The sequence below is a fragment of the Carcharodon carcharias genome, chromosome 11 (assembly GCF_017639515.1).
Source record: "Carcharodon carcharias isolate sCarCar2 chromosome 11, sCarCar2.pri, whole genome shotgun sequence".
In the NCBI taxonomy this organism is placed as follows: domain Eukaryota; kingdom Metazoa; phylum Chordata; class Chondrichthyes; order Lamniformes; family Lamnidae; genus Carcharodon; species Carcharodon carcharias.
Genome location: NC_054477.1, coordinates 84,196,032 through 84,223,610, shown reverse-complemented (window position 1 = coordinate 84,223,610; position 27,579 = coordinate 84,196,032). Strand labels below are relative to the sequence as shown.

The 27,579-nt window shown below is 44.6% G+C and overlaps 1 protein-coding gene across 1 annotated transcript in view; it reads left to right on the top strand.

The window, feature by feature from the left end:
• The window catches only part of dlg2 (discs, large homolog 2 (Drosophila)), a 916,179-nt gene that overhangs the window by 68,842 nt on the left and 819,758 nt on the right, over window positions 1-27,579 (top strand). The window contains 1 exon segment of the mRNA XM_041198640.1: window positions 25,425-25,478. Within this exon segment, the coding sequence (XP_041054574.1) occupies window positions 25,425-25,478 (54 nt within the window).

Sequence of the window (27,579 nt, the reverse complement as noted above, 5' to 3'; positions counted from 1 at the left end):
TTTTATCCAGCTGGTGAGAGATTGCAGAGCTCTGAGATTCAGAGGGATCTTGGTGTCCTAGTGCATGAATCACAAAAGGCCAGTATGCAGATACAGCAAGAAATTAGGGAAGCTAATAGAATGTTATCATTTATTGTGAGGGGAATTGATTGCAAAAGTAGGGAAGTTATGCTTCAGTTGTACAGGGCACTGGTGAGACCATATCTGGAGTATTATGTACAGTACTGGTCTTCTTATTTAAGGAAAGATGTAAATACATTAAAAGCAGTTCAGAGAAGGCTAGCTAGACTAATACCAGGAATGGGTGGGTTGTCTTATGAGGAAAGGTTGGACAGGTTAGGCTTGTGTCCACTGGAATTTAGAAGAGTAAGAGGTGACTTGATTGACACCTTTAAGATCCTGAGGGGGTCATGACAGGGTGGATGTGGAGAGGATGTTGCCTCTTGTGGGAGAATCTAGACCTAGGGGGTCACTGTTTAAAAATAAGGGGTCACTCATTTAAGACAGAGATGAGGAGAAAATTTTTCTCTGAGTGTCGTGAGTCTTTGGAACTCCCTTCCTCAAAATGCGATGAAAGCAGAGTCTTTGAATATTTTTAAGGCAGAGCTAGATAGATTTTTGATTGACAAGGGGGTGAAAGGTTAACGGGGGTAGGCAGGAATGTGGGACTGTGGTTACAATCGGATAAGCCATGATCTTATTGAATAGTGGAGCAGGTTTGAGCGGTCGAGTGGCCTACTCCTGCTCCTAATTCATATGTTCTTATGTTCACATTCCTGATTGCTGCAGCCTCAAAAATCCAAGTGTTGGTGAGCCCTTTTAAACCATGCCATGGTCCCGTTAATTGGAAATCTTTCCTATGACATATCAGTGCGTCATCCTGCTCACCCTTCAAATTTGTTGGCAACGCTGATGTGGGCAGCTAATTCATGGCTGAGCTAATTAGCCAGGGCTAAGCCACCCAATATGAAAAAGGCCCCATCAGTCTGGTAGGGCCTAAGCTCAGAAAATTCTGCTCAATATCAGAATTTTGGAAAATTGGTGTTTAGAAATCCAAGGACATTGGGACTACTCAAAGCATAGTAATTGTATCTCATTGAAATAATGCACAACAGGTTACTGCCAATCAATTGTGCTTAGTGTAGACTTGCAACAGAATTAAATACTTAATTTTCTGTTTCAGTATGATGTGAGGAGGTTTTTAAGTCTTTTAATGGGATGTAGGCATTGCTGGCAAGGCCAGCATTTATTGCCCTCCCCTAATTGCCCTTGAGAGCAGTGTGCTACCTTCTTGAACCACGTCAGTTCATCTGGTGCAGGTACATCTACAATGCTGTCATGATTTTGATCCAGCAACAGTGAAGGAACAGTGATGTTGTTCCAAGTCAGGTTTCTGTGTGACTTGGAGGGGAACTTGCAGGTGGTGGTGTTCCTATGCAGCTGTTGCCCTTATACTTCTAGGTGGCAGAAGTCATGAGTTTGGAAGGTGCTGTCAAAGGTGGTTTGACAAATTGCTGCAGTGCATCATGTATATGTTACACACTGCTGCCAATATACATCGGTGGTGGAGGGAGTGAATGTTTCATTTGGTGGGTAGGGTGCTGATCAAGCAGGCTGCTTTGACCTGGATGGTTTCTAGCTTCTTAAACTGAACTAGACCACCATATAATTAATTATGATCACTGGTAACTCCCAGGATGCCGACGGTCAGGAATTCAGCAATGGTAATACCATTGAATGTCAGAGGCAGATGGTTAGATTCTTTCTTATTGGAGATGGTTAGATTCTCTCCTTTTGGAGATGGTCATTGCCTGGCACTTGTATGGCACAAATGTTATTTGCCAGTCATCAACCCAAGCCTAAATGTTGTCCAGGTTTTGCTGCATATGGACATGGAGTGAGGAGTTGCAACTGATACTAAGTCTAATTGTGCAGTCTTCAGTGAACATTCCCACTTTGACTTTATGAAGGAGGAAAAGCTATTAATGAAGCAGCTGAAGATGGTTGGGCCTAGGACACTACCCTGAAGAATTCCTGCAATGATGTGCAGGAATTGAGATGATTTGCCTCCAACAACCATAACCATCTTCCTTTGTGTTAGATATGACTCCAACGAGTGGAGAGTTTTCCCCCTGATCCTCACTGACTTCAGTTTTTTAGCTCTTTGATGCCACACTCAATCAAATGCTGCCATGATGTCAACAGTAGTCACTGTTGCCTCACCTCTGGAATTCGGCCCTTTTGTCCATGTTTGGACCAAGGCTGTAATGAGACCTGGAGCCAAGAACCCTGAAAGAAGCTTAACTAGCACTGGTGAATACGTAATTGCTGAGTAAATACCACTTGTTAGCACTGTTGACCCCATCTTCCACCACTTTATTGATGATTGACAATACACTTATGGGGCCATAATTGGCTGAGATGAAATTTTCCTGCTTTTTGTTGACAGGAATGCCTCTGCAATTTTCACATGTTTGGGTAGGTGCCTTTATAACTGCACTGTACTGTAAAACTTGACTAAGGTTGTGGCTAGTTCTGGATCACAGATCTTCAGTACTATTGCCAGGATGTTGTCAGGGCCGATACTCTTGGCCATGCATTCAACCTTTTCTTGATATCATCTGGGAGTGAATTAAATTGGCTGGAGACTGGCATCTGTGATGCTCAGGACCTCAGGAGGATTATCTACTTCACACTTCTGGCTGATGATGGTTGCAAATGCTTCAGCCTTTCTTTTTGCACTGATGTGCTGGGCTCCCCAATCACTGAGGGTGAATATGTTTGTGGATTCTCCTTCCCTGGTTAGTTGTTTAAATGTCCTCCACCTTTCACAATTGTATATGGCAAGACTGTTGAGCTTTGATCTGATCTGATGGTTGTGGGGCCTTTTAGGTCAGCCTATAGTGTAAATTTTGGCTGTTAGCAATCTTATAGTCCTGTGTTGTAGCTCTGACAGATTGTCAGCTCATTTTTAGGTATCCTGGTACAGTTCCTGGCATACTATTTTATACTCCTCACTGAACCAGGTTGATCCCCTGGCTTGACCGCGTTACGCTCCCAGCCAGACAAGCCAGATCCTAGGGTGGGGTGTGGCTTGATAGATCCTACCTTTTATTTTTTGTTTTGAAACATGGTGGGCGGCTACTGAATGGAGTGACAGGGGTCAGCTGATGAACTTCTAACGAAAGAACAAAAGATTTATTAAACAAGAAAAGATGAATTATATTACATTGCTCCTTCACCTACAACTACACCTTTACAGATATATACAGGTTTGTAAGGATAGCACAAGTTACTAAAGCTATCTTATACTCCAATGTTCATAGTAAGTACACAGTTCGTGTAAACCAATAGGCGATCTGTGGTCAGGCATACCACACTCTGAAACCAGGTGACAGATTCCACCCCAAACAGATGCTATGGATCCCTCATCAATTCCCCCCAGACGTTCTTTCACAGGAGGGTTTCCAATCTCCACTCTCGAAGAACCCACTTTGGAATCTTCTCCCAAAGGATGCCTTGTCTCGGATGCCTTCCACAAGGGTCCACCTCCAGGATTTTGAACTCTCCTTCCATTGTTCCTCTACTCTGAATTGCCACTTACATTCAAGCTTTGCCTTCCACGCACTCTCTGCCAGATACTCAGCCATGCCAACTAAACACCACCGCTTCACATGCCCATAATAAGGAGTCACCAACCTTTGGCTGTCTCCTCGGATCATCTGGATTCTTGTAATCCTATTTTGCTTTAAGTCTGCATCCTGCAGCTTTCTCCCTTTAAGCTTGGAGCCTTCCTCTGCTCCTTACTCTTAACTTCACTTAACAGGACCTTTTCTGGATTTCTGTTCTTCCTTTGGCTAGAAGGTCTTAAGAGGATCTTTCTCCTGTTTCACTCCCTGGCCTTGCGTTCTTCTTTAGTTTGGGACTTGCTATCTGTTCCTCTCCTTTGCTGCTTCTCCTGGCAACTCCTTTCAATTTAACTGAAACTACTTTTCTGTTTTACTCTGTCTCTGTTGGTCCCTCTCTCTTGACCCCTGTTGCTATGCAATAGCACAGCTTTTTCTAATTTGTGTTTGTTTTAACTTCCCTTCAAGAGTCATAAAACATTATTAAAATGTAGGCATCTTTAAAGTGAAACCAAAACTCAAGTTCCCCCTTTCTTAACACACAAATTACAGAAATACAAATTAAACTTAAACTTAAAGCGACAACTTATTCCTAACACCTACAAATACAACTTAATTAAACAATCTCTAGTTCCTTACAATCATAATGGTAGATCGAGGCATATGCTAGGCCCTAAAATTGCAGGTTGTGCTGAAATACAAATCTGCTGAGGCTGATGGTCCGCAGAATCCCAGTTTTGAGCTGTTAAATCTGTTTTGAATCAATCCTATTTAGCATGGTGGTAGTGTCATACAACATGAAAAAGGGTATCATCAGCGTGAAGATGGGACTTTGTCTCCATGAGGTCTGTGCAGTGGTCACTCCTACCAATACTGTCATGGGCAGCTCCATCTGCGACGTTTAGATTGGTGAGGACTAGCTCAGATAGGTTTTTATCTTATGTTGGTTCTGTCATCACCTGTTGTAAGCAAAGTCTGACAGCTGTGTCTTTTAGGTCTCAGTCAGCTCAGTCAGTGGTGCAACTAAGCCAACCCTGGTGATGGGCAATGAAGTCTCTCACCCAGAGTACATTTAGAAACAGCAGTACAATGAAAGACCAATTTATCTGTTTTTGGTCCTACTGGTTTAGATAATAACGCTCATCAGGATACTGGGAGAACTCTCTGCATTTCATCAAATTCTTCCACAGAAGCTTTAACATCCACCTGAACAGGTACAACACTTAAGGATGGCCTCAGATTAACATCTCATCTGAAAGATGGCTTCTTTGACAACTCAACACTCATTCAGTACTACACTGCCGCATCAGCTGACATTTCATGCTCAACTGCTGGAACTGGGTTTGAATCTACAAACATCTCTGAGTTCAAAAAAAGAGTGCAATGAATTGAAGCATGAGACAACTCAAACTGTTATATGGCTCCAAGCTTTCAAAAATAGATTTGACTTTGGTGGCCAGGCACCCTTCTCATCTGGCCTGGCGGGTGCCCTGCTTACACTCTCTCCATCTGTATTCATGCAGGATAAGTTGACTTACAACAAAAGGGAAAGGTTGCAGACTGGTGGAGGAATACGCGACATCAAGGTCCTCACAGACTTTAAGAATAGAGTCATTCAGCTGGCCCACGAAGATCAGGACCGTTCTTCTGTTGACAGTGAGATTGGCGGCACTTAACCAAGTGAGGATCCAGCAGTGCACCATCCATCAAACAAGCTGTGAGTGCGTTCCCCTGTTCTGCAGTCCTCTGACATGCACTAATTATCTCTCCTTGCTTTCGCAGGCAGATGTGGGGAGCAGCCGAGGGGGTCCACCAGCCGACTGCTCAATTCAAGCCCCGAAGACACCTCAGAAGAAGTATCTGATGGTATCCTAACTGAACACCCATCACAGTGCTCACCCACACCCTCCACCAGCACAGAGACACACACCTCGGTGGGACCTAATTCTAGAGTAGCCTCAAGGTCAAAATCTGGTGAGTGCATCACACCATCTGATCCACTGCAGTAGGAGGCAGAGACTTCCCAGGTTTCCGACACTCAGAAGACTGCTGGAGGCCAGAAATCTGCTGAGTGCAAGTCAGTTGAAAAGCCTCTGGACTTGGTCACAGTTCAGTTGCTGGAGCTGCAAAGGCAAGCTCAGGAGCATCAGGAAGGGATATCCAATGCACTCCTCAATGGAGGAGTCCATTGGCCTCCAGCCGGAGGGATAGCGCCAGCATGCCAATGCAGCAACGTCAACACTGGTAGGTTGATGACCGCCATGGAAACCTTTGTCCAGGACGTCAATGCTGCACTGCTGTGTGGGCTGAACTCCATCGCTGACACCATAGTTGTTCTCCAACATTGTCAATGCAAGAGGGGTGCGAGCAGCTTGATCTCACTCCAGCTTCCCCTTCTCCTCAAGAAGTCAACCAGGGCCCCTCAGTCTCCCATAGGGTGGAGGATTAGTAGGTTCACAACCTGGGGACATCCATTCAGGTGACTCCAGGAGTGTCCGACCCATCTGAATCCCCTCTTCCTGTGACCTCAGCTGCTCTAGCTCCACAGGCCAAGGAGGGTGAGACTCTCACACAGCAGGACCCCGAAAGCAGGCCAGGGTCCTCCAGGTCTCAGCCCTCCAGTGGACGCCTGCTAAGTTAATCACAGACAGGATGTAGCAGTCAGCAGGTTGCCTCCATCTCCACTGTGGATGCTGGGGGAGCTGCAAGATGTAGCAGCAGAGTTAGGAATGTTAAGAAGATGGAGTTGCCAAACCTGGGCATGGGCATTCATTACTTGTACGTAGTGTTCACTATTGTAAACTCCAAAGGATGCCTTCTTGTCTATGGCTCCTTGTTATGATGAGCAGTGTTCCTGTCACTTAGATGTGAAACTTTGGATCTTGCACAAGGTAAAGGTAGTTGTCTCAGTCCAGGACCTCTTACCTGTGCAGCATGTAACTATCAAAGCAAAGTGATGGTCCGGCTTCACACTCACTGGACACATTACCCAGAAGGAAAAAACAGTTCGGACTAGTACACTTATTTCCCAGTTTTTACTGGTATTCCATTTTAAGGTATACAAGACCAGTTCAGACCAGTATCCTTATTTCCTAGTTTTTACTGTTTTTTCATTTTGGGTAGTGACGTCTGCACCTTGATGATGCTTGTCATTGCTGCCAGAATGTCATGGGCAGGCATCACAGAGTTTTATCATTCTCTCTGTGTGCTCTCAGCACCTTTGAGGTGGGGCTGGCCCTCCCATCTCTTTAGTATCTGTGACTGGTGATGCTGTGCACCTGAAGGAGTCAGGTGCTGATAGCTGACGAAGGATCAGGTGCATTTAAAGTTTCGCGGCTGCGCCTCCGTGATATGACCCAGCCACGTCCTTTGGGTAGCCCTTGTCCCCGAGGAGCCGATCCTGCAGTCTGCCCGAACCTTGGAATGTGTCAAGGATCTGAAACCTGCTGAGGATGTAGGAGTCGTGAACGTTCTCTGGGAATCATGTGCAGACCTACATGTTGCATTTGTGGTGGTCGTACACCAGCTGAACATTCAGCGAGTGGAAGACGTTACGGTTGATGGAGTTGACTGTTGATATGGTTGATATGAAGATCTAAGCGCCACATGAGTGCTGTCAATGGCACTCTGCACCTGTGATGAATTTGAGATCTGCACAAATCCCAGTGCTCTTGCTTCCTGGCTTTCCTGATCCTGGGCAAAATGCACAAAGTTCTATGCCTTGGTGAAGATGGTGTCTGTGACCTCCTTGATATATTTGTGCATGGAGGCTTGTGAGATCCCACACAGGTCACCTGTGGAACCCTGGAAGGAGCCATTAGCATACAAATTGAGTGCTGCAGTCACTTTCATGGTCACTGGCAGTATATGCCCTCCATGACCCCGTGGTGCCAAATCCTGCAGCAGGTGGCAAATGTGATTGACCAGTTCCCTGGACATGTGCAGTCTTTGGCGAAATTGGTTCTCAGTCATCTGTAGGAATGATAATTGCCATCGATAGATAAAAGCAAAATACTGCAGATGCTAGAAATCTGAAACAAACACAGAAAATGCTGGAAAAGCTCAGCAGGTCTAACAACATCTTGAAAAAGAGTCATATGGACTCGAAATGTTAACTTTGTTTTTTTTCCTCTTCGCAGATGCTGTTATACCTGCTGAGTTTTTCCAGCATTTTCTGTTTTTGTGCCATCTATAGACCCTGGGTCTAGCGAGGTGCCTATGAGCGACGACTCACTGTGGATCTTCAGCTGTGTGTGCAGCAAGCCCTGGCGACCCTTCAACAAACCAGGCGTCTCCACTATTCTCTTCTTCTTCTACTTGTCTGCTTCCTGTAAGCCATGATATCACTAAATCACCAGACTCCATTATCCTGATATTCTCCTCATGCAGGATTAAAGAAAGAGATGTGTGGGTTAGCTTAGGTGCCCTAAGAACCTTTCTTGGTTAGGTCTGAAGGCTCCTTCATGCATGCAGGAAAGTGCTGGCCAACATTTGGATGGCCAGTGTGTAGTGCGCTTATTGGCTGTTCGAAACCCCACCCACATCCGCCCCACTTCACTTGACCGATTGGTGGCAGCTTTGGCCACTGGACTGCATGCAGTGCTCTCAGCTTAGGTGCAGGCATTCGCCCTAACCCACATTGCAAGGCTACGTTATTAGCTTGAACCATGATGGATACTGGTCCAAACATTAATAAAGACATTGCAAGGGACTGTGAGCACCTCCAGCAGTGACTGCGCCATTGCCACCTTTCACAACTTGCCCAGTTGGCCAATTGCTCTGCTGCCCCCTAAAACGCACATCAATTTGTAGTCTGCACCCAGGGGTTGAAAAGGACTGGAGCATTTGGTGGCACTTTCATGCTTTTGCATTGCATGAGTGGGCAGAAATGCTTCAGAGACCCGACTTCAAGCATGTCAATGGAGTTGCAGCTGAGCAGTCTCAACTGCAGAAGAATGCCCACTTTTAACAAGCTTTTCCAATTGCGTGGCTGCTTCCCTCACCCCTACCTCCCCCTCTCCCCAACACCCCTCGGCAGGTGCTTGATTACTTCAGTCTGTGCTCCCTTGCCCCACCACCCCACCAGTATGTGCTTGAGTGCTTCCTTCAGTCTGTGCTGCCTTGTCCCGCTAACCACCCTCAGCATGAGCTTCACTACTTCCTTCAGTCTATGCTGACATGCCCCCAACCTACCCCCCTCCCCCTCCCATCCTGACCCACAATGGAGCCCTTGCCATGGCATCACACTGGAAGCCACCTGGGGAAAAGCAATTTGCCTGTGCCCCCTACAAATGTGCGGTGCCACTTCCTTGTTGTGCTATGGGTGATGCTTGTAAGCACTGCACAAGTTGTGTGCATTCACCTCCGATTTCCCCTCAAAGTTCAGGGTGCCAGGTGCACACCTTTTAAATGCAGTCGTGAAGCGTACTATTCTGAAGCCACACCAATGTGGGTGGTAGTTGAGAAGCAAAAAGGGTAAGATCACGCTACTTGGGGTATTCTCCTTGTTTTTGAACACGTTACTTTGCTAAACTTTATTACTATGGGGTGTGGTTACTTCTTTTGCTTGACTCTATGTCCTTATCTGCTTACTTATATCAGAGAGTTAGAGAAGAACTGTAAGAGAAATTATCTGCTTCGTGTTTTGACAGGCCACGCTTTCCTCCTTTATCTTTCCTTGTTGCAATCTACCCTGTTGTCCCCTAGTTTCTAGGAAGTGTTTCTCCCAGATTGTACTTCTTTTGCATAGTAGCCTACTAATTTGTGATGACCAAAGTCTCCCACCAGGCACTAATCATATATTTTGCTCAGTCACTGTTAGCTTTACTTGATTGCCCATTCGTCATTGCAAAGCTTCTTCTATAATTATGATGCCAACTGTAGAGTTGAGCCCTTGGCTGCAGTGAAAGAAAGAGCTTTCATATATATATCTCCCTTCACTATCTCAGAACTTGCCAAAGTGCTTTACAGCCAATGAAGTATATTTGAAGTATAGTTACTTCTGTAATGCTCTAATGGAGTTTCTTTCAACAAATTTCTTGTTTACACATGAAGAAGAATAAAAATTGAAATGGATTATGTTGCATTTTAATTTGGAAAATGCCTGGAACAGTGGAATGTTTGGAGTAGCAACATGTAGCAGCTCAGCAGTGGTGCAGAGGAGGTTTGATATCTTGAAATTAATGTCATTTGCACCTGTTGATGGCTGCTGCAAGTGACCTTAGATCCCAAAAATGACAAATTTGGTTCACAGGCATGCACACTTTTAGGGCGTGGTGCACTGAATGCCATATTGGTGAGGGCATTAGCATGTATGCAGTTAATGACAACTGGAAGTATGCAGAGCAGACAGATCATGATGCCAATCAGTGTGTAATGCTGATTTGAAGCCATTGTGTCATTTGTAGCTTGCTGTAGCTAATGCCCTTACTGAACCTCACAAGATAGAATATGCATTCAGCATCAGGAAAGACCACTTAACAGTACAATTTAAAGGGATTGTCAACTGTTTGCATTTAGTTCTTGGATGATTTCCTCAGGCTGTTGTTTCAATTCCACAAGTGTTTAGTGCTGTCTATAATTGTTTAAAGTTGCAAAAGTCTACAGGGAGCAGTGTGTCAAATGCTCAAAGGAGTTCTTAATGACTTCAAGGCTTTTTCACAAATGAGTTTCCTCCCACTAGTCAATATCACCCTTGGATTTCAGCATTATTTGGAGAATGACAGAGGCCACATGGAGCAGGGAAAGTTACTGGAAAAGGAGGTAAGAAGGGTTTTCAGCAGGATGCCATATTAGCCCAAGCTATTCAGGAGGCAATTCTCCAACGTGAACCTCAGCAAAGAACATTCTGTGAGATGAATGCATTTTTGTAAAGACATCTCACTGACATCTGCCACCTGCTGCAACCACAATTGCAATTTCAGAGCAGGGGAATGACCAGATTGCCAGTGGCCTTGAATTTGATTGTGGCATCTTCCAGCCTAGTGTTGGAAATATTAGCAACACTTTGCAGTTTTCTGTCTCCTGTTGCATTGACAATCTTTGTTCGTTGAGAGCTAACTACATTTCAAGCTCTCTCGCCAGAGAGAAATATTTGGAGCAAGCATGCAGCTTTGTTAGGATTGCAAGGTTCCTAATGGTACAGGCTGTTGTCAACATACATACTTTTTGGGTGCCTTACGCCAACTGCTGGAATGAAAGAGATTTCACTCCCTCAACATCCAGCTCATGGGTGACCATAGGCAATGAACCATGTACCAGTCATGATGCTTTCATTCTATGGCAGACAATGTATCAGCTGCATTTGAGCCACCATGGCAAACCAACGTGTGGATACCGGGTGACAGGTTTATCCACTGACCACATGGCTGATGTCTGCATTGGAGAACACAGGTGCAGCATGCGTATAACGAAAGCCATGCTGCCACACAAAATGTGATAAAGCAGACCATTGGTGTGCTGAAACAACATTTCCACTGCCTGGGCCACTCTAGAGAAGCCCTAAGTACTCAGTAGGGTGGTCTGCTACATGCTGTACAGCCTCATCAAAAGAAGATAAGGAATCAGAGCAGAAGCAGATCATTTGTCCCCTTGAGCCTAATCCATCAGAACATTCATGGCTGATCTTCTGCCTCAACTCCAGTTTTCTGCCTGATCCTCATATTGTCCCTTGATTCCCCAAGGGATCAAAAATCTATCAACCTCTGTCTTGAGTATACTCAACAATGGGTGGATATCAGTGTCGAGCTGTACTGGAACAGTTTGGCTAGGGGCATGGTTAGTCTTCAAGTCTTCAGTACTGCAGCCTGAATGTTATCAGGGCCAATAGCCTTTGCAGTAGCCAGTGACTTCATTTCTTGATATCCTGTGGAGTGAATTGAATTGGCTCAAGACTAGCATCTCTGATGCTGGGGACCTCAGGAGGAGGCTGAGATGGACCATCCATTTGACACTTTGGGCTGAAGATGGTTGCAAATGCTTCAGATTGAGGGGAAATTTAATTGAACTGTATAATCTTATGAGGGGCCCAGAAAGATTGAATAGGAAAGACCAATTTTCATTAGCATATAAGGCCATAGTGTCATGAAGAGATATTAATCTATATAGTGTTTTTTTTTTAAATAGAGGTTTAGTCTGTGTGTGTGTTAATTGGATTAAAGCCAGCTAGTCTAAGTGCTTTGGTGCATAGTAGTTTTGAGATGTAAACAGTAAGGTAAAGGGTGCATTTTCATTTTGCTGAATAAACCATTTAAAGATTGGGGGTGAATCTTGCACCTAGCTAGGAGACACCAAGCAATGTTTATATTACTAATAAATTTGGTACTATGAAAGGGGTTCAAATGGCCTGGTGATACAATGAAAATTTACATTCAAATGGGAGGGCTGGGTATAACAAAGGAGTTTGGTGTGTGCAGGACAGAGGCATGTAATATCTAAGCAGCTCTAAGCCTACAACTGTCTGCAAAGGAACCAAATTGAAAGGAACTTCATTTTGAATTCATAAGGTGCTTGGCCTGGTCTCTGTTTAAGTCTATTGGTTATTGTTGCCTTAATGGAGATTAATTTGGGAATTTGTTAAAAAGTTATGATAGTAGTAATTTGTAGCCATGCGTATGTGTTTTAATTTGTTGTAAATTAATAAATGTTTCATTTAGTTTGATATAAAAACCTCTCGAGAACTGGTGGTCTTATTCCTCAATTTGGAGCTGCAACCTAAAACATACCAATTGAAAATATAGGTTGTGACAGTTGTTTAAAATTTCCCTATGGGATTTTAAATATCTCAAATTTTACCAAACTGCTGTTTCAAAACAATAGATATAAAATAATAAGTAGAAGTATTAAAGGGGAGTTGAGGAGCAATTTCTTTCAGACAGGGGTTGTTGGGGGTTTGGAATTCACTGCCTGAAACTGTGGCTGAGGCAGAAACCCTCATCACATGTTTATAAACGACTTAGATACTGTATGCACTTGATGTGTCATAACCTACAGGGTTGAGCTGGAAAGTGGGATTAGGCTAGCAAGGACATGATGAGCCGAATGGCCTCCTTCCATGCCACAAATTTTTTATGTGATCCCCTAGTCTCAATATAGTAAATCCCTTCTCCACCCTCACTTTGTTTGCTTGCATGCACATAAAAAAAGTTGATTTTTTACTGCAGCAGTTCTAGAAGGGCAATTAGGGACCAGCGATAAATGCTGACCGCACCAGCAATGCTTACGTCCCAAGGATGAATAAAAAACATTCTGAGAAAGCCAAAAGTTAATCTGCAAAGTCAATTGAACCTAGTTAAGAGGTTATTTTTTTCAATTGCTGAGTCCTGTACTGAGAAAATTGTGCGAAATAATTTAAAATAAGAATAAAGCAAATGGGAACGACCATCTGGCCAATAAGTCTGCTGCTTTCAGTGGACCATGTCTAACTTTTACAATCTGTAATTATGGACTGCTCCCTAGGGGATCTGAATAACACTGCTAAGACTTCCAAAAAGAGTTAAAGGAAATTTGTCCTAATTTTCCCCTTCGTTAGGAAACATGTCTCATTGATGACATGAAGTTTACATTAAAATGATATGTTGTAAGTCCAGGATGAGATTTTTTTGCACCTAATAGAGGAATCCAACCAGAGCTTCAATTCTTGATTCTATTATTTTTGGATAATTGAAAAAATAACCTCTTAACGAGGTTCAATTGACTTTACAGATTAACTTTCAGTTTTATCAGAATGTCTTTTATTCATCCTTGCTGCAGGTACCAATGCTGTAAGCATTGCTGGTTCAGTCAGCATTTATTGCCGGTCCCTAAATGCCCTTGAGAAGGTGGTTTTCAGCCACCTTCTTGAACTGCTGCAGTCCATGTGGTGTAAATGCTGTTAGTATAGGGATTCCACGGTTTTGACCCAGCAACAGTGAAGGAACGACAAGATAGTTCCACATTAGGATAGTGTGTGACTTGAAGGATAACTTGCAGATGGTGGTGTTCCCAAGCATTTGCTGCCCTTGTCCTTATAGGTGGTATGGATCATGCACTTGGAAGGTGCAGTTGAAGGACTCACGGTGAGTTGCTGCAGGGCATCTTGGGGATGGTACTCACTGCTACCACTGTGCAGCAGTGGTGGATGGAGTAAATGGCTAAGGTGCCGATCAGCTGGGATGCTTTGTCCTGGATGGTGTTGAGCTTCTTTAGTTTGTTGCAGTTGCACTCACCCAGTTAATTGGAGTCTATCCCACCACACTCCTGACCTGTGCTTTGTAGATGGCGGACAGGCTTTGGGGAGTCAGAAGTTAAGTTACTCACCACAGTATTTTTAGCCTCTGACCTATTCTTGTAGCTTCAGTATTTATATGGCTGGTCCAGTTAAGTTTCTGGACAATGGTAACCCACAGGATGTTGATGGTGAGGAATTCAGCAATGGTAATTCTGTTGAATGTCAAGAGGAAGTGGTTAGATTCTCTCTTGTTGGAGATGTTCACTGCTTGGCACTTGTGTGCTATGAATATTACTTATCATTTATTAGCCCAAGCCTGAATGTTGTCCAGGTCTTGCTGCATGTGAGCATGGTATCCTTCAGTATCTGAGGGGTTGCAAATGGTGCTGAACACTGTGCAATTGTCCCTGCTTCTGGCCTTATGTTGGAGGGATGGTCATTGATGAATCAGTTGAAGATGTTTGGGTCTAGGACACTACCCTGAGAAGCTCCTACAGCAGTAAGAAGACTTTTCTTGTAACAAAATGTCCAAGAAAATATTTGAGTTTTGATGAAAAGTCCTTGACCTGAAACTTTTTTACTCTCCATAGATGTTGCCTGATCTGCTGAGTATTTCCAGTATTTTCTGATTCCATTTCAAAATTCCAGCATCAGCAGAATTCCAGTATTTTGCTTTTGTTGAAGAAAATGTGTCAGCCGTCCCTTGCTTCTAAGTCAGAAGGTTGCAGATTTGAGTCCCACTACATGACTTGATCACAACAATCTGGAGTGCGCTTCAGTGCAGTACTGAGGGTCTACTTCACTGTCAGAAGTGCCATCTTTTTGATGAGAAATTAAGCTGAGACTCTGCCTGACCTCTCTGGCATTCATAAAAGATTCCATGGCACTATTTTGGAGAACAGCACCAGAGTTACCCTGGTGTCCTTGCCAACATTTACCCCTCAATCACCACTACAAAAATGCATTATCATGGTCGTTATCGCATTGCTGTTTGTGGAATTTTACTATGCACAGATTAGCTGACACATTTCCTACATTACAACTGTGACTATATTTCAAAAGTATTCCATTGGCTGTAAAGCACCTTGGAACATCTGTGGTTGTGAAAGGCACTATGTAAATGCAAGTCTTTCTTTTTGTTTTATTTACTTCATTTTATAACTTTGCCTTCGATCTTGCTTAAGTGACTTGGTTGGGAAATAATTTGTATTTGCAATACGTTCAACCAATAGTGTCAGCTGTGGCAGTTGGTTTCAGTTTGTGGCACTCTTACTTCTGAGTCAGTAGGTTCAAGTCCCATTCCAGAGACTTGAGCACAACAGTTTAGGCTGACACTCCAGTGCAGTACTCCCTCGGTGCTCAAAGGTACCAACTTTTTGCTGCGATGTTAATCTGAGGCACCTTTGGCCTGTCAAGCAGAGGTAAAAATTCAATGACACTATTTCGGAGAAGTGCAGGGGAATAATTCCGAGGTGTCCTGGTCAATATTTATTCCTCAATCAGTGTCACTAAAAAAATGTGGTTGAGTTATTAACATATTATTGTTTGTGGGAGCTTGCTGTGTACAATTTGATTGCTATGTTTCCTACATTAAAACAGTACAAAAAGTACTTCATTGACTTTAAAGTGCTTTGGGTCATTCTGAAGTTGTGAAAGGTGCTATATAAGGGCAAATATTTCTTTCAATAGGATCTTATTGGTTTCTCCAAGCAACTTATATGAACTCTGGATAAATAATTAGCTTGCATCATTAAAAGAGAAGTAGAAACCCAATCCATGATATATTTTTCTCTGTGTTATTTTTAGCAAAAGTAGACACCACTTATTCATAGTGGATAGAAATTATACATCTAGATTTATTTTAAAACTATGAAATTGCTTTACACTGATATTTTCACTAAAAGTAGCACACTAAGGAAAAACCAACTCTCTTCTCAGTTTGCTAATTTCATTTTAGCTGTTTAAGGTTTCTGGGCTAAAACTGGAAATTATTTCACAACACAAACTGAAATCTCCTTTGTATCAATCAGTTGAGATTATAATTGAACCCGTGTACTTATAATATGTTAGAAGTGGCAATAGCTGAGCTGCTAATGTGAAAAAAACTATTTTTAACTCCAAAAGCATTAATTTCATGACAAAACTCCATGTTGGCAACAATGCATGCACAAGTCTAATGTTTAGAATTAATTGTTAAATTATAATTTAAACCAACACAACACTATTCCCATTTTTAGCTGCAGATCCTAAGTCCAGAAATTGGACCCTTTTTTGTATTATTCATTTTTTGTTAAAGCTTCATTCAGGAAAATAATTATATTTCAGTTATAAAATATTGAAAGATGTGCTGTTATGTGTTGTTAATGCAATAGTTAATTTCTACAGTGAAGACTCTGTATTAGACTATGGTATACAGCCATTTCAATTAAATGATACTGTACTGACTCGCTGGTTGGAATTTTCCATCCCCATTGGTATAGGGTGTCATGGTGGATGTGAGCGGACAATATCGCAAGAAGGCCAAAAATCAGTTTTATGCCATCATGAAACCAGTTTGCGATTGTCTGCTCCACCTATCAATGGTGGGCCACCTTTCCTGCCGTCCAACAACAGGAACCTAATTTCATGCAATTGCATCTCATCATCTTGCCTGCCCACTGGAATCATCCCTCCATGTTGGATCATCTGGGCACGTCGGCATGATTGCATGCCAACGTGTTTAACAGCAGCATTTAAAAAACATGCACCTGATAAGCTGAACTGTGAGGGGAACTTGGAGGTGAGTGCACACTAATATTGCGCAGTGCTCGTGAGGGTCGCCTGTTTGACTTTAAGGAGGGCTTCAGGTGAGGGCATAGCCAACTCACTTTTTCCCAGCTGGCTGACAGTGCGATGCTGGGGCAAGGGCTGCACTGCAGTTGGGGTGAGGCGAGGGAGGGCAGAAGAGGGTGCAAGGCAGTACGGTCCGATAGTAGTGCACAAGCGCATGCAGGATGGTGAGGGATTTGGTCACATGTTAGGGAAACCTTGTATTAAATGAGCATTCTTCCACAGATGAGACAGTGCAGGTGCTGCTAAATTGATATAGTCGGAGTTGGGCTCTAACTTATCTGCCTATTCAGGCAAGGTAGAGGCATGAAAGTGCGTCCAAATGCTCTTGAATTTTTCACTCCTTGGGTACAAACTGCAAATTAATGAGTGTTTTAGGGGGCTGCAGAACAATTGGATGACTGGGCATATTGTACAACCTCCTTGTGAAAGCTGGCCTTGGAGCATTCACTGGTGGAGGTGCTCACAGCCCCTTGCAATGTCCTCATTCAGGTTTGGACCAGTCTCCCCCATTGGCTCAAGCTAACAGCGAAGCCATGCAGTGTTGGTTTGGAGAATGCCTGCATCTGAGCTGAGAGCACAGCATGCACTCCAGTGGTTGAACCTGCTGCCAATCGGTCAGGTGGAGTGAGGTGGAAATGGGTAGGGTTTCGGGTAGCCATGCAGCGTGTTAAACTCTGGTCATCCAGCAATCTCTGGGATGCACTAAGGGGCCTTCAGACTTAACCAAGAGAGGTTCTTAATGCACCCATGCGAATACAAGCATCTTATTCTTTCATCCTGCAGGAGGAATACATCATTTGCATGGAGCTTGGTGACCTAGCTGTATGCCTCATGGCTTACAGGGAGCAGAGATGAAGGAGAAGAGAGCGACAGAGGTGCCTGGCTGGGCAGAGGGAGGACCAGCACCCTCAAGAAGAAGGGGCGGCTGGGGGTCCTGTGCACACTGTTGAAGAGCTGTTGTAGGTCAGTGCCTAGCGAGACCCAGGGTCTACAGACAGCATTCGTCATTTCTTCAGATGACCAAGAGTGTTGCCAAAGACCGTGCATGACCAGGGAACTGGTCAGTCACATATACCGTGTGCTGCAGGATTTGGCACGACGGTGACTTAGACAGCACCCACTGCCAGTAGCCTTGAAAGTGACTGTGGCATTCAATGTTTATGCCAGTAGCTACTTCCAGGCCTCCAAAAGTGGCCTTTGCAGGATGTCACAAACCTCAACACAAAAGTGCATCCAGAAGGTCACGGGCGCCATATTTGCGAAGTCACACAACTTTGTGCATTTTGACCGGGATCAGGCAAACCAGGAAACAAGAGTGCTGGAATTTGCATAGATCTCTGGTTTTCCACAGGTGTACGGTGAAAATTGACTGCACTCACGTGGCACTTAGATCTCTGTGGCAGCAAGCAGTCAACTACATCAAACGCAAGGGCTGACTGGTAAGCTGGTCTGCAACCACAGCAAAAGTATCCTGCAGGTCAGTGCATGATTCCCTGGGAGTGCCCCAGATCCCTGATGCCTTCCAGGGCCCACAGTGGCTGCAGGGTTGGCTCCTCGGGGACAAGGGCTACCCACTCGTAAAGCCCGTGTGGTGGCCTCAGAAGAGAAGATACAATGAGGCTCATGCTGTAACTCGCACCTTGGTGGAGCAAATGATCAGGATGTTGAAAATGATGTTCTGGTGCCTGGGCCGGTCTGGTAGAGTGCTGTAATACGGTCCACAGAGGGTGTCAGGCATTACCGTTGCCTGCTGCGTCCTTCACAACCAGGTGCTTTAATGGGGAGAGGAGCTGCCTGAGGAGGAGGTAGAGGAGCTGTATGTCTCATCTGATGAGGACATCAATGGGGATGAAGGTGAGGAGGCCATTGAAGGTGAAGATGATGGTGATGAGGCCATTGCGTTGTCCAGATGAGGCAGGCATGCTCAGGAGGCCCTCATAGCCACTAGATTCATGGAGGATGATGACAATATGCAGTAGGGATGCTCCATAGATCCTTACATAGCTTATGTGAATGTCTGACACCTATCTGGCTGATGGCAACTCACTTGCGCTGTGAGCAGGGTCATATCATGGATGCAGTGGGAAACTTTAACCTCTCGTGATCCTGTGGCATCCTTTTATGAGCTAAGCCCTTCAGGACCATACTGTCACCGGACACAGATGCTGATGAGCTGGGGGGGACAGCCGCACCTCAAAGATGCTGAGAGTACACAGAGAAAATGATGGAACTTTGTGCTGCCAGCCCAGGACATTCTGGTAGGAACAATAAGCCCCATCGAGGTGCAGACATGATTGATGTGTCCAGTGACTGTGAAGGAGCAGCATCAATGTGCTGGAAAGTACAATGGTGAGGCCCTGGACTGAGACACCTGCCATCACTTCAGACTGACATGAGCACTGTTCATCATAACAAGGAGCCATAGACAGGGTGACATTGTTGGAAGCTTATTTACAATACTCAACATTATGTACAAGTGATTACCGCCCATGCCCACATGGGGAAACTACATTTCTGTAACCTTTCCAACACTGCCGCTATGACTTGGTCCTCCCCCGACACCCACAACGGAGTTGGAGGCAGCCTGCTGACTGCTGATTACCTTGATGAGCGTCCTCAGGAGTGTTAAGACTGAGATGACCCCAGCCTGCTTTCGGAGTACTGCTGTGTGGCAGTGGCACCATCCTCAGTCTGTGGAGCTACTGAGGCTGCAGGAAGAGGAGATTCAGATGGGCCAGACACTCCCGGAGTCACTGGGTGGATGGTCCCAGGCTGTGCACCTACTAAGATAAAAACAAAAAAACTGCGGATGCTGGAAATCCAAAACAAAAACAGAATTACCTGGAAAAACTCAGCAGGTCTGGCAGCATCGGCGGAGAAGAAAAGAGTTGACGTTTCGAGTCCTCATGACCCTTCGACAGAACTTGCGTTCGAGTCCAAGAAAGAGTTGAAATATAAGCTGGTTTAAGGTGCGTGTGTGGGGGGTGGAGAGATAGAGAGACAAAGAGGTGGAGGGGGGGGAGGGGGGGTGTGGTTGTAGGGACAAACAAGCAGTGATAGAAGCAGATCATCAAAAGATGTCAACGACAATAGTACAATAGAACACATAGGTGTTAAAATTAAAGTTGGTGATATTATCTAAACGAATGTGCTAATTAAGAATGGATGGTAGGGCACTCAAGGTATAGCTCTAGTGGGTTTTTTTTATATAATGGAAATAGGTGGGAAAAGGAAAATCTTTATAATTTATTGGAAAAAAAAAGGGAAGGGGGAAACAGAAAGGGGGTGGGGATGGGGGAGGGAGCTTACGACCTAAAGTTGTTGAATTCAATATTCAGTCCAGAAGGCTGTAAAGTCCCTAATTGGAAGATGAGGTGTTGTTCCTCCAGTTTGCGTTGGGCTTGACTGGAACAATGCAGCAAGCCAAGGACAGACATGTGGGCAAGAGAGCAGGGTGGAGTGTTGAAATGGCAAGCGACAGGGAGGTTTGGGTCATTCTTGCGGACAGACCGCAGGTGTTCTGCAAAGCGGTCGCCCAGTTTACGTTTGGTCTCTCCAATGTAGAGGAGACCACATTGGGAGCAACGGATGCAGTAGACTAAGTTGGGGGAAATGCAAGTGAAATGCTGCTTCACTTGAAAGGAGTGTTTGGGTCCTTGGACGGTGAGGAGAGAGGAAGTGAAGGGGCAGGTGTTGCATTTTTTGCGTGGGCATGGGGTGGTGCCATAGGAGGGGGTTGAGGAGTAGGGGGTGATGGAGGAGTGGACCAGGGTGTCCCGGAGGGAGCGATCCCTACGGAATGCCGATAAGGGGGGTGAAGGGAAGATGTGTTTGGTGGTGGCATCATGCTGGAGTTGGCGGAAATGGCGGAGGATGATCCTTTGAATGCGGAGGCTGTGGGGTGATAAGTGAGGACAAGGGGGACCCTATCATGTTTCTGGGAGGGAGGAGAAGGCGTGAGGGCGGATGCGTGGGAGATGGGCCGGACACGGTTGAGGGCCCTGTCAACGACCGTGGGTGGAAAACCTCGGTTAAGGAAGAAGGAGGACATGTCAGAGGAACTGTTTTTGAATGTAGCATCATCGGAACAGATGCGACGGAGGCGAAGGAACTGAGAGAATGGGATGGAGTCCTTACAGGAAGCAGGGTGTGAGGAGCTGTAGTCAAGATAGCTGTGGGAGCCGGTGGGTTTGTAATGGATATTGGTGGACAGTCTATCACCAGAGATTGAGACAGCGAGGTCAAGGAAGGGAAGGGAAGTGTCAGAGATGGACCACGTGAAAATGATGGAGGGGTGGAGATTGGAAGCAAAATTAATAAATTTTTCCAAGTCCTGACGAGAGCATGAAGCAGCACCGAAATAATCATCGATGTACCGGAGAAAGAGTTGTGGAAGGAGTGCTGCACTGTGGAAGCGCAGTGTCAGTGTGCGCTGTGAAGTTGTGGAACATTCCTTGTTGCAGTCCTACTCCGGCCCCCTTCCACAACTCTTTCTCCGGTACATCGATGATTACTTCGGTGCCGCTTCATGCTCTTGTCAGGACTTGGAAAAATTTATTAATTTTGCTTCCAATCTCCACCCCTCCATCATTTTCACGTGGTCCATCTCTGACACTTCCCTTCCCTTCCTTGACCTCTCTGTCTCAATCTCTGGTGATAGACTGTCCACCAATATCCATTACAAACCCACCGGCTCCCACAGCTATCTCGACTACAGCTCCTCACACCCTGCTTCCTGTAAGGACTCCATCCCATTCTCTCAGTTCCTTCGCCTCCGTCGCATCTGTTCCGATGATGCTACATTCAAAAACAGTTCCTCTGACATGTCCTCCTTCTTCCTTAACCGAGGTTTTCCACCCACGGTCGTTGACAGGGCCCTCAACCGTGTCCGGCCCATCTCCCACGCATCCGCCCTCACGCCTTCTCCTCCCTCCCAGAAACATGATAGGGTCCCCCTTGTCCTCACTTATCACCCCACAGCCTCCGCATTCAAAGGATCATCCTCCGCCATTTCCGCCAACTCCAGCATGATGCCACCACCAAACACATCTTCCCTTCACCCCCCTTATCGGCATTCCGTAGGGATCGCTCCCTCCGGGACACCCTGGTCCACTCCTCCATCACCCCCTACTCCTCAACCCCCTCCTATGGCACCACCCCATGCCCACGCAAAAAATGCAACACCTGCCCCTTCACTTCCTCTCTCCTCACCGTCCAAGGACCCAAACACTCCTTTCAAGTGAAGCAGCATTTCACTTGCATTTCCCCCAACTTAGTCTACTGCATCCGTTGCTCCCAATGTGGTCTCCTCTACATTGGAGAGACCAAACGTAAACTGGGCGACCGCTTTGCAGAACACCTGCGGTCTGTCCGCAAGAATGACCCAAACCTCCCTGTCGCTTGCCATTTCAACACTCCACCCTGCTCTCTTGCCCACATGTCTGTCCTTGGGCTTGACTGGAACAATGCAGCAAGCCAACGCAAACTGGAGGAACAACACCTCATCTTCCAACTAGGGACTTTATAGCCTTCTGGACTGAATATTGAATTCAACAACTTTAGGTCGTAAGCTCCCTCCCCCATCCCACCCCCTTTCTGTTTCCCCCTTCCCTTTTTTTTTCCAATAAATTATAAAGATTTTCCTTTTCCCACCTATTTCCATTATATAAAAAAAAACCCACTAGAGCTATACCTTGAGTGCCCTACCATCCATTCTTAATTAGCACATTCGTTTAGATAATATCACCAACTTTAATTTTAACACCTATGTGTTCTATTGTACTATTGTCGTTGACATCTTTTGATGATCTGCTTCTATCACTGCTTGTTTGTCCCTACAACCACACCCCCCCTCCCCCCCCTCCACCTCTTTGTCTCTCTATCTCTCCGCCCCCCACGCACACACCTTAAACCAGCTTATATTTCAACTCTTTCTTGGACTCGAACGCAAGTTCTGTCGAAGGGTCATGAGGACTCGAAACGTCAACTCTTTTCTTCTCCGCCGATGCTGCCAGACCTGCTGAGTTTTTCCAGGTAATTCTGTTTTTGTTGTGCACCTACTAATCCTTCTCCGTATGGGTGCCTGTTGGCCCCGGGCTGACTCCTTGAGTGGAAGGGGAAGCTGAAGTAGGGTCAAGCTGCCCTGCACTCCTCTCACATTGACACTGTTGGGGCCAACTATGGTGTCAGCTATGGAGTTCAGCCCGTGCAGCAGTGCAGGACTGATGTCGTGGACCAAGGTCCAGTGATTGCATTGGTGCGCTGACATGCCGGCGTTATCACCTCAACCTGAAGGTGGATGGTCTCCTCCATTGTGCCTTACAATCTGAGGAGTGCAGCAGATGTCCTTTATTATGTTCCCGAGCTTGCCTTTGCAGCTCCAGCAATTAAGGTATGACAGAGTTCCGAGGCTCCTCATCTGACTAGGACTCAGCAGATTTCTGGCCTCCAGCAGTGCTCTGAGTACTGGACACCTGGGAAGTTCCTGCCACCACCTGCTGTGGATCAGACAATGCAGTGCTCAAAGACTGTGACCCCGAGGCTGCTGTACAGCGAGGTCCCACTAAGGCGTGTGTCTCTGTGCTGATGGAGGATGTGGGTGAGCGCTGTGATGGGTCTTTGATGAGGGTGTCATCGGATTCTTTTTCCGAGGTGTCTTCAGGACTTGAGTCAAGGACCTGGGTTGTGGGCCTCCTCAGCTGCTTCCCAGATGTCCTTGTGAAAGCAATGAGAGCTAATTAGTACATGGCAGGGGACTGGCTCACAGCATGGTTGTGTGATGGATGTTGCACTGCTGGATCCTCACTTGGTTAAGCATCGCCGACCTCACCATTAGCACAGGAATGATCCAGATCATCTGTCCAGCTGGATAACTATTTTCAAAGTCTGTGAGGAAACTGATGTTAGACATTCCTCCACCAGTCTGTGATCTGTCCCTTTTGTTGTATGCCAGCTTGTCCTGCATGAATTCAGGTGGAGAGAGTAAGGATACCTGGCATGTGCGGGTGGTGAGTGGTGCCATGGCCAGGATGAGGACACAATCCACAGTGCAAATGAAGTTGTATGTGAGAGAGTGAATGGTGATGCCCCTTGAACTGGCAGTGAGTGAGATCCCTGTAGATGTGTGATGGGCTTGGGGGTGTGTGAATGGAGAATGATGAGAAGAGTGACTTACCCTGTCAGAACAGAGCAGATCATTCGTCCTCTTTTGGCACTGGGTAGCTGTTCTCTTTTGCCTCCCATGCTGGATTGGTGACTTTGCTTGCTGGTCTTTGCCTGGAGTGGGAGTAGAGGACATCACAGTAGGCCTCCATTGCATCTTGTAGGTGCTCGAGAGCAGCTTCATATTCCTTGAAGAGTGCTAGCTCTGTGTGGGGGTGCTCTTTAAATATGGTGCTCGGGTTATTGAAGGCCAGAAGTGACGGCAGGGCGGGCGAGTCAGAGGCTGTCCTGCTAGCAACCTGGCGTGTTTCCTGGGAATGCATTACTAATTAGGCAGGACATGCCAGGAATGGGGCGATACAGTGCGAAAAGCCGCCATTGTGGTCGGCGGGCAATATGTCCTTTTTCCCGCCTGCTACGGTACTTAGTGCAAATCTGGGACAATTCCACCATTTATTTATTTACTTTGTGTATTAGCTAACATGCCATTGGAATGGGAATCCAGTAATTTGATTGGTCAGCGTTTAAAACTATGTTTAGTGCTTAGTTTTACATTTTGTAGTGAAGTTTTGAAATTGTTGAGCAATAATTCTATAAGCTAGGAAAGGACAGGCAGTGATTTTATACTTGGATCAGATATATGATTATTCAATGCTTACTATATAATCTTATACTCCAGTTACAATCTGCCCAGTGATGTTTGTTTAACAATGGCATGAGAGGACAGTAAAGAAAATACTGTCTGCTCAAAGCACATTTGACAGGGGAAAAGCAGGGACATACTCAAACACACCTATCCACTTTTATTGCTGACATAGATACTCTTGAGAATGATCTTTGCATCTAGTAGGTTCCTTTGGTGGCGTGTACTGCTTTGGAATGCCTCATGTATGATAATCCATCTTCATAGCAAATGACAATGGAAGGGTGCACGTCAGACAGTCAGAGCCACTCTTGAGGGCTACAACTATGAAAACCACTGAGAAAACTGCAATCTTATTATAGTAAAGATGAGTTTTACATGGAACCTATAGGTTTCTCCATCTCTAGTAATTGTACTTAAATTCATGGTCACCAAAAACTGTGTGACTTCTTCAGCATGATCATTAATTTGTAATATTTTCACTTTTTCAAAAAGGAGTGTAACAAGTAATTAAAATTTCTGCTAAATGCTAGGTGACATATGATCAAATCATTGCATAACTGCATAAATATCTGAAAGCAACTTAATATAAATGTGGAACTTGTGATAAAATATTTCTATTAAACAGCCCTGAATATAATTATTCAAATGATGAAATGTAAGTGATATTTAATTTTGATAAATACATTAGACATGTAATAATAGGCTTCCAATTTGTAACACTCAGCATTTTTCCTTAAGTCGACAACTGGACATAATTCTTTTAAGGTAACTTTCCTTTCATTACAACTGATCGTTACATATAGTTTTAATGTTTTAAGTACTAAATACAAAACTATAAATATGTTTCATTTACAACAATCTGCTAATTTAGTCAATCAACAATTTAGCTGATTTGTGATCAGGAATTAGCAATTCTTGCCAATAAACTTGACTGTATTTTTGTTTACAACAGGCGAGCCCTGCTCCCATGATTGTAAATACAGAAGCACTGGAGACAGTCCCCTATGTAAGTATAGCTTACAGATATTGCACAAATGACATGTATCAATTGTATTTAATAAAGCATAAATATTTTCTACCATTACTTCTTACAATGGCTTATAACATTGGTATTTTTTTTTTCAAAAATGAGAGTATTGCTGGGGTTAATGGAGACGAATCATCACAGAATTGTTACTGTGTAGAAGGAGGCCATTCGGCCCATTGTGTCTGCACCAGATCCCTGAGCATTTTAACAATGCCAATCTCCAGCCTTTTCCCCGTAACCGTGCACGTTGTTTCTATTTAAATAATCATCCAATGCCCTCTTGAATGCCTCAATTGAACCTGCCACCACCACACGTCCACGCAGTGCATTCCATACCCTAACTACTCGCCGTGTGAAAAATTTTTTTTCTCAACTCGCATTTGCTTCTTTTGCAAAACACTAAAACTGTGCTCTCTGGTTCTTGATCCATTTACAGACAGGAACAGTTTATCCCTGTCTACTCTGCCAGACTCCTCATGATTTTGAAAACTTCTGTCAAGTCTCCTGTTAGCCTTTTCCTCTCCAAGGAAAACAGTTCCAACTTCTCTAATCTTTCCTCATAACTGAAGTGTTTCACCCCTGGAACCACTCTCGTAAACTTGTTCTGCACTCTCTCCAATGCGTTCACATCCTTCCCACAGTGTGGCCCCCAGAACTGTATACAATACTTCAGCTGAGGTCTAAACAGTGTCCTATATAAGTTCATCATAAACTCCCTGCCCTTGTACTCTATGCCCCTATTAATGAAGCCTAGAATACTGTATGGTTTAGAAACAGCACTCTCTACCTGCCCTTCCACCTTTAATGACTTATGTACATATACATCCAGGTCTCTTTGCTCTTGCACACCCTTTATAATAGTATCCTTTATTTCATACTGTCTCTCCATGTTCTTTGTACCAACAAGTGTCACCTCACACTTCCCCGCTTTGAACTTTATCTGCCATTTATCTGCCCACTCCACCAATGTGTCCATGTCCTTTTGAAGATCTACACTGTCCTGCTCACAGTTTACAATTCTTCCAAGTTTTATGTCATCTGCAAACTTTGAAATTGTCCCCTGCACACCAGGATTTAGATCATTTACATATATAATCAGGAAATGCAAGGGTCCCAATTCCAAGCACTGTGAATGCAGCCCGAAAAGAATCCATTAACCGTTGCTCTCTGTTTTCTAACCCTCAGGTAATTTTGTATCCACATTGCCAATGTCCCATCTATTCCATGAACTATAACTTTCCTCACATGTTTGTTGTGTGGCACTATATCGAATTCTTTTTGGAAGTCCATATACCCCACATCTATGGCCTTGCCCTCATCAACCATCTCCATTTTACACCTCTGCCTTCTTAAGCCACAATTTATCAGTATAGTATAATATGGGAAATAGGTTGCATACAAAAACTAATGTCCAGGATTACAATATCTTGGGATTCCAAGCCTATACCTGTGAGTAAGGATTCAGTTTGAAACACTGGAGCTCCCAGATTTCTTTCTTGACCATCTCCACAAACCCCAAGTTAATTTGAAGTTCAATATCTTTGTTAGTGGTGAAAAAGTATTATGACAAACACTCTTTCCTGGAACTACAACATTTTAAACTAACTTTATCTCAGGTGGGCTGAGGATGAGAAAGCTAAAAATGGCTGCATATAACAGTTAAAATCAACTGACCCAACATTATGCAGTCTCTCTGTTCACTTCTCTGAAAAGTTAAACACCATTTTACAACTACTACTTGTATTTATATAATGGCTTTTAATGATTAAAATTATTCCCAAAACCAACCAGGATTAGGCCTGTGAGTGGGTCACAGGCCTTAAACAGTGCTTTTTCTTCTCTGAGACTTTGATTTGAGTCCACTGAAACCGTTGGGATGAAAGACCCACTTCTGACTGTATGTTTCCTGATTAAATTTGATTTTTCCAAGTGCAACTAGTTCTCATGGGAATATACAACAAAGGGCCATAACTTAGCATTATTTCGCACTCCATTGCCAGTCTTGATCAAATTCTCTACAAGGAAGACTAATGTGAGAAGTAGAATTGTTACGGTGCACTAGGAATTCTGAGGTTTCCTT